Source organism: Peromyscus leucopus, chromosome 1 (genome assembly GCF_004664715.2).
Source record: "Peromyscus leucopus breed LL Stock chromosome 1, UCI_PerLeu_2.1, whole genome shotgun sequence".
Classification (NCBI taxonomy): Eukaryota; Metazoa; Chordata; class Mammalia; order Rodentia; family Cricetidae; genus Peromyscus; species Peromyscus leucopus.
This window is the reverse complement of record NC_051063.1, coordinates 54,832,342-54,838,407: the sequence shown is the minus strand read 5'-3', so window position 1 is coordinate 54,838,407 and position 6,066 is coordinate 54,832,342. Positions and strand designations below refer to the sequence as shown.

The 6,066-nt window shown below is 38.1% G+C and overlaps 1 protein-coding gene across 1 annotated transcript; it reads left to right on the top strand.

Annotated features, from left to right (window-relative positions):
* The first annotated feature begins 5,258 nt into the window (after nucleotides 1-5,258).
* Nucleotides 5,259-5,752, top strand: LOC114680671 (ubiquitin-conjugating enzyme E2 variant 1-like). The gene is given in 2 exon segments (XM_037207659.1): nucleotides 5,259-5,526; nucleotides 5,529-5,752. Coding segments are annotated over 2 exon segments (441 nt in total). The 5' UTR covers nucleotides 5,259-5,294; the 3' UTR covers nucleotides 5,738-5,752.
* The last annotated feature ends 314 nt before the right edge of the window (nucleotides 5,753-6,066 follow it).

Genomic DNA, 6,066 nt, shown 5'->3' with positions numbered 1-6,066 from the left:
TGCCTCACACTTACCGTTATCATCAGCAGATTAGGTCAGACAATTGGGAATTCTTTTTTTTTTTTTTTTTTTTTTAAGATTTATTTATTTATTATATATACAGAAGAGGGCGCCAGATCTCATTACAGATGTTGTAACCACATGTGGTTGCTGGAATTGAATCAGGACTTGGAAGAGCAGTCAGTGCTCTCAACCTCTGAGCTATCTCTCCAGCCCGGGAATTCTTAAAGGAGGGAATTAGTTTAAAACAAAAGAGAGAGGGATATTTTTCTCACATTAAAAAATGAGAAACACGGCTGTGCAGTGGTGGCACATGCCTTTAATCCGCAGATCTCTGTGAGTTCGAGCCCAGCCTGGGCTACCAAGTGAGTTCCAGGAAAGGCACAAAGCTACACAGAGAAACCCTGTCTCAAAAAACAAAAAAAAAAAAAAAAAAAAAAAAAAAAGAAAAAGAAACACTATTATGATGGATAGAATTAGGTCTCTGTATGATTACACAATGGATGCTTTAAAAATGGAACAATTAAATGAAGGGATAAGTAACTTAGATGGGATTTACATAATGTCCATTATAATCATTATCAGTTTGGTAATTCTTGTTTTGTTCCTAAAAAAGTTGGTTGATAATCAGTGTCAAATATGAGAAATTGACTGATAAGATACAAACCTTAGAAAACATGGCCGGGCGGTGGTGGCGCACACCTTTAATCCCAGCACTCGGGAGGCAGAGCCAGGTGGATCTCTGTGAGTCGAGGCAGCTGGGCTACAAGTGATCAGAGAGCACAAAGTACACAGAGAAACCCTGTCTTGAAAAACCAAAAAAAAAAAAAAAAAAAGAAAAGAAAAGAAAAACTTGCTATTCATAAAATACAGGCCTTAGAAAATATTACTATTGATAGTATGCAATCCTTACAACTAAATACTAAAGAAAATAATGTAATTTTGACTGATAAGTTACAGGCCTTAGAAAACTTATTAAAACAGATAACAGATATTTAGTCAAAGACAGAGGAACTTAAAGGAGAACCAGCCTCACCATTGCATTATAAAATTAGAGAGGAACAGCCCAAGGTTATCAACAACCAATCTTAATTTATCCAGTCACCCTACAGGAACAACTACCAAATGACAGGTGTCCCCAAGGCTATAAAAGCACTCACTGGACTACTGTGGAAATGCTAGATTTGAGGAGATTTAACGAAGCAATAGTCTCATGGTATGCATTCACCTTTTGTGAAGCAGATGTTAAATTCATGGTCAACTAGTAACAGAAATGTTCCACAAGACTGGAAGACTTGGTTACAGCAGTATTGGAACCTGGTCCTCAATTACAGTGGAGGACTTGGTAGAATGATGAGGCTAGGACATTGAACAACAAAGTAGGGCTAGAGGTATGGAAATCTCCCAAGACCAACTTCTTGGAGAGGGCAATGATGCTGATGTACAAAGACAATCTCTATATGATGGCCACACCCTGGCTCTATGCCATGCAGCAGCTTTTAATGCTTGGGACAGAGTTGAAGAACTCAGAAAGAGTCATTTACTAAATTTATATAGGGCCCAAAAGAAACCTTCACTGATTTTTTTTTACAAAGATTGGTTTCAGCTATAAATCAAATTATACCAAATTCAGAAGCCAGACAAATAATAATTGAATCTTTGGCTTTAAAAAATGCTAATTCACAATGCAAAAGAATAATTAGGCCTTTAAAGTAAAGATCATCACCTATAGAGGAATGAATCTGAGACATAGTCAATATTGAATCTCATGATCATGATGATGCTTGGATAGGAGAGGTGATTTCCAAAGGTTTGAAGAAAAATTGAAATGTCAGGTGTTTCAATTGTGGCAAACAAGGTCATCTAAAAAAGGGATAGTAGACAGGACATTCCTAGAAACGATGTTTCTTCTAATACAAATTGGAAGGCCCTTGCCTTGTGGAGTATGCAGAAGGTACAGCAAGGGCCAACATTGGACCAATAAATGCAGATCAACAAGGGACAGACAAGGTAACCTTTTGCCATTGGGAAACACCTTGGGGGACATTTCCCAGGCCCCCATGTCAAATTTGGTTCAGTCATTCCCTGTCACCATGGGGGAAACACCTACCCAGAACAATTAAATGACCTAATGACTATTGTAAAAAAAAAAAATCACACTGCTCTGGATGATAGAACAGCTTTAGAAGATAAAACAAAAATTTCAGGAGAAACCATAAAGCAAATATTTTGGCAAACTTCTATAAATGATCGAAGACCAAAGCTAAAACTATGAATAAATGGCATTGTAATTGAAGGTCTTGTAGACAGAGGAGCTGATGTAACTGTTGTATTTTTAATATTTATTATTTTTATTTTATGTGCATTGGTGTTTTGTCTGCATGTATGTCTGTATGAGGGTGTCAGATCTTGGAGTTAGACAGTTGTGAGCCACCATGTGGTTGCTGGGAATTGAACCTGGGTCCTCTGGAGGAACAGTCAGTGCTCTCAACCTCTGAGTCATTTCTCCAGCTCCTTAACTGCTGTATTTTAAAAAGTGGCACAAAGAAGTCAAACCATACAACAGGGCCTACATGGGAGGTTTATTGAGGGGAGGGGAGAGAAGGGAGCAGAGACTAATCCCTGGGGATGAGAGAAAAGGAAGAGAGAGAGAGCAAGGCCTTTTATAAGGGAATGTAAGGAATGTACACAGCACAGGGGGTGCACTTAGTGGCTGCAGCTGAGGATATATCCTGTCAGGACCCTAAGGGCAGGCCAGTACAGATGCCTAAATGCTAAGTAACAATAATTGCACAAGAATCTTGACACCCAAATTGGCCTCTTCAGGAGGTAAATGTTCAGCTTTTAGGGATTTGAGCTTTATCTCAGGTGAAATAAAGTGCAAGATGGCTTGAATGTATAGGGCCAGAAGGACAGAGAGGAAAATTAAAGCCGTATGTGGCCACTACAGCAATGAATTTATGGGGACATGATTGGTTACAGCAATGGAATACTCAGATTAACATTCCTCCAATTCTCAGAAACAAACCATAAACTAATGTATGTTTCTGGGGAAAATATTAAAAGGTATTATAAAGCCAGGTAGTGTTGGCACACGCCTTTAGTCCCAGCACTTGAGAGGCAGAGGCAGAGGCAGACAAATCTCTGTGAGTTCAAGTCCAGCCTGCACTACAGAGTGAGTTCTAGGATAGGTGCAAAGCTACACAGAGAAACTCTTTCTTGAAAAACAAAAAAAAACAAAAATGTGTGAATGGAACAATGGCTTTTGACATCAGAAAAATTACAGGCCTTAGAACAGCTGAGGCAGGAGCAACTAAATGCTCAACATAGCGAAGAATAGGCCAGTCCTTGGAATTCTTCTTTATTTGTTATTAAAAGGAAATCTGGAAAATGGAACAGATCTAAGAGCTATTAATAAGGTGATTCAGCCAATGAGCTCTTGACATCCTGGAATTCCCCTGCCTTCTCTGGTATCCAAAGGATGGTCTATTTATTTTATTTTATTTTTTATTTTTTTTCTGGAGCTGAGGACCGAACCCAGTGCCTTGTGCTTGCCTAGTGTTCTACCACTGAGCTAAATCCCCAAGCCCTCAAAGGATGGTCTAATATAGCAATTGATTTAAAAGACTGTTTCTTTACTATACCTTTACAAGAAAAGGATAGAGAAAAATTTGCCTTCATGATGCCTACTTATAATTCTCAGCATGTTAATATCAATGGAAGGTTCTCCCATAAGGGATGTAAGCAACCCCACTCTGTGCTAATATTTTGTACAATAGTCATTGGAAATGATTCATGTACAGTTTCCTAAATCTATAATTTAGTATTATTTGGACATTATCTTACTAGCTGATTCAAATGTAGATAGTTTAGAGAGAATGTTTGAAGAAGTAAAGAAAATTTTACCTTCTTGGGGATTACAAATTGCTCCTGAAAAAATACAAAGAGGAGATTCTATTAATTACCTAGGATATAAAATAGGTTTACAAAAAATTCAACCCCAAAAGGTGCAAATCCGGAGAGATCAACTGTGGACACTTAATAATTTTCAAAAATTGCTGAGAGACATTAACTGACTATGACTCACAATTGAATCAACAATTCAAGAACTAAGTAATTTATTTCAAACCTTACAAGGTGATAAGGACTTAAACAGTCCAAGAAAATAATCAGCTGAAGCTGAGAGAGAATTGGTTTTGGTAGAAAAGAAATTATAGGATGCACATGTGGATTATTTTGATCCAGAGCTTGACTGTGTTCTGATTATTTTACCTTCCATGCATTCCCCTAAGGGAATTTTAGTGTAGAGAGAAGATGATATCTTAGAATGGATATTTTTACCACACAGAGTGAAAAATTAAAGATCTATTTCTGAGTTGATTCAGAAAGGAAAATTGAGACTTTGTCAATTAACAGGAATAGACCTAGGAGAAATTGTAGTACCTTTTACTAATGCTGAAATTTCCTCTTTATGGACAAAAAAAAAAATGAACACTGGCAAAGAGCTTGCAGTAATTTTTGGGAAGACATTAACCACAAATATCCCCAAAGCAAAAGAATTCAGTTTATAAAGAGAACCAACTAGATCCTTCCTCACATTATATGAGGAACACCAATTCTGGAGCCCCTACATTCTGTACTGATGTAAACAAACCAGAAAATGCAGGTTATAAATCAGGAAACTTGAATAAAGTGGCTCAAAGCCCTTATGATTCTTTTCAAAAGTCAGAATTATGACATTATTAATTTTTCCAGAAACTCTATATAGTTACTGACTTTCAATATGCAGAAAAGTTGTTTTACATATTGAAACTGCTGAATTTATTCCAGATGATATAGAATTGACTTTGTTATTTATTCACTTATAAGAAATAATCAGAAATAGAAATAATCCCATATATAATACACATTAGATCCCATATGGGTCTGCCAGGCCCTCTAGCACAAGGCAATGATGAAATTGATCAACTATTGGTAGGAAATGTGCTAGAATCCTCAGAATTTCATAAAAAAAACACCATCTCAATAGCAAGGGTTTGAAAAAAGATTCTTGCATAACTTGGCAACAAGCCAAGGAAATTATATGGAAATGTCCTACTTGTTCATTGTATAACCAAACTCCAGTACCTGCAGAAAGTAACCCAAAGGGTACTCAAAGAAAGGAAATTGGGTAAATTGACATGTTTTATTTTTCAGAGTTTGGAAAATTAAAATATATACACCATACCATAGAAACACATTAAGAATTTCAGTGGGGGAAGAAGGGGCCGGCCTTCGAGCGACAGCGACACAAGATGGCAGCCACCACAGGCCCGGGAGTAAAAGTCCCTCGAAATTTCCGACTGTTGGAAGAGCTGGAAGAAGGTCAGAAAGGAGTAGGCGACGGTACAGTTAGCTGGGGTCTAGAGGACGACGAAGACATGACACTTACAAGATGGGCAGGGATGATAATTGGGCCTCCAAGAACAATTTATGAAAACCGAATATACAGACTTAAAATAGAATGTGGGCCTAAATACCCAGAAGCACCCCATCTGTAAGATTTGTAACAAAAGTCAACATGAGCGGCGTGAGCAGTTCGAATGGAGTGGTGGATCCAAGGGCCACAGCAGTGCTGGCCAAGTGGCAGAATTCCCACAGCATCAAAGTCATCCTGCAGGAGCTGCGGCGCTTGATGATGTCAAAAGAGAACATGAGGCTACCACAGCCACCAGAAGGACAGTGTTACAGCAATTAGTCACCAAGGCCCCGCCTCCCCTCCCCAGTCCAACCTAAGTCTTCATTTTCCACAGTGGTGAATTTTCTAGATTCATCTTGTAGACCTCAAAGAGAGAGAGCTCCACTGAGACTCCATCCTGGAACACTGCTCTGATACTAATTTCTTGTCCATTTAAAATACATAGGCTGTGCTGTGTAACATCTTCAAAAAAAATAGAAAAAAAAAGAATTTCAATGGGAAACTGCTTTGAGTTCTGAAAAGGCTAAGTCTGTAATCACCCATTTATTAGAAGTTATCGCCATCATGGGGATACCTGTGCAAATTAAGACTGACAATACTCCAACCTT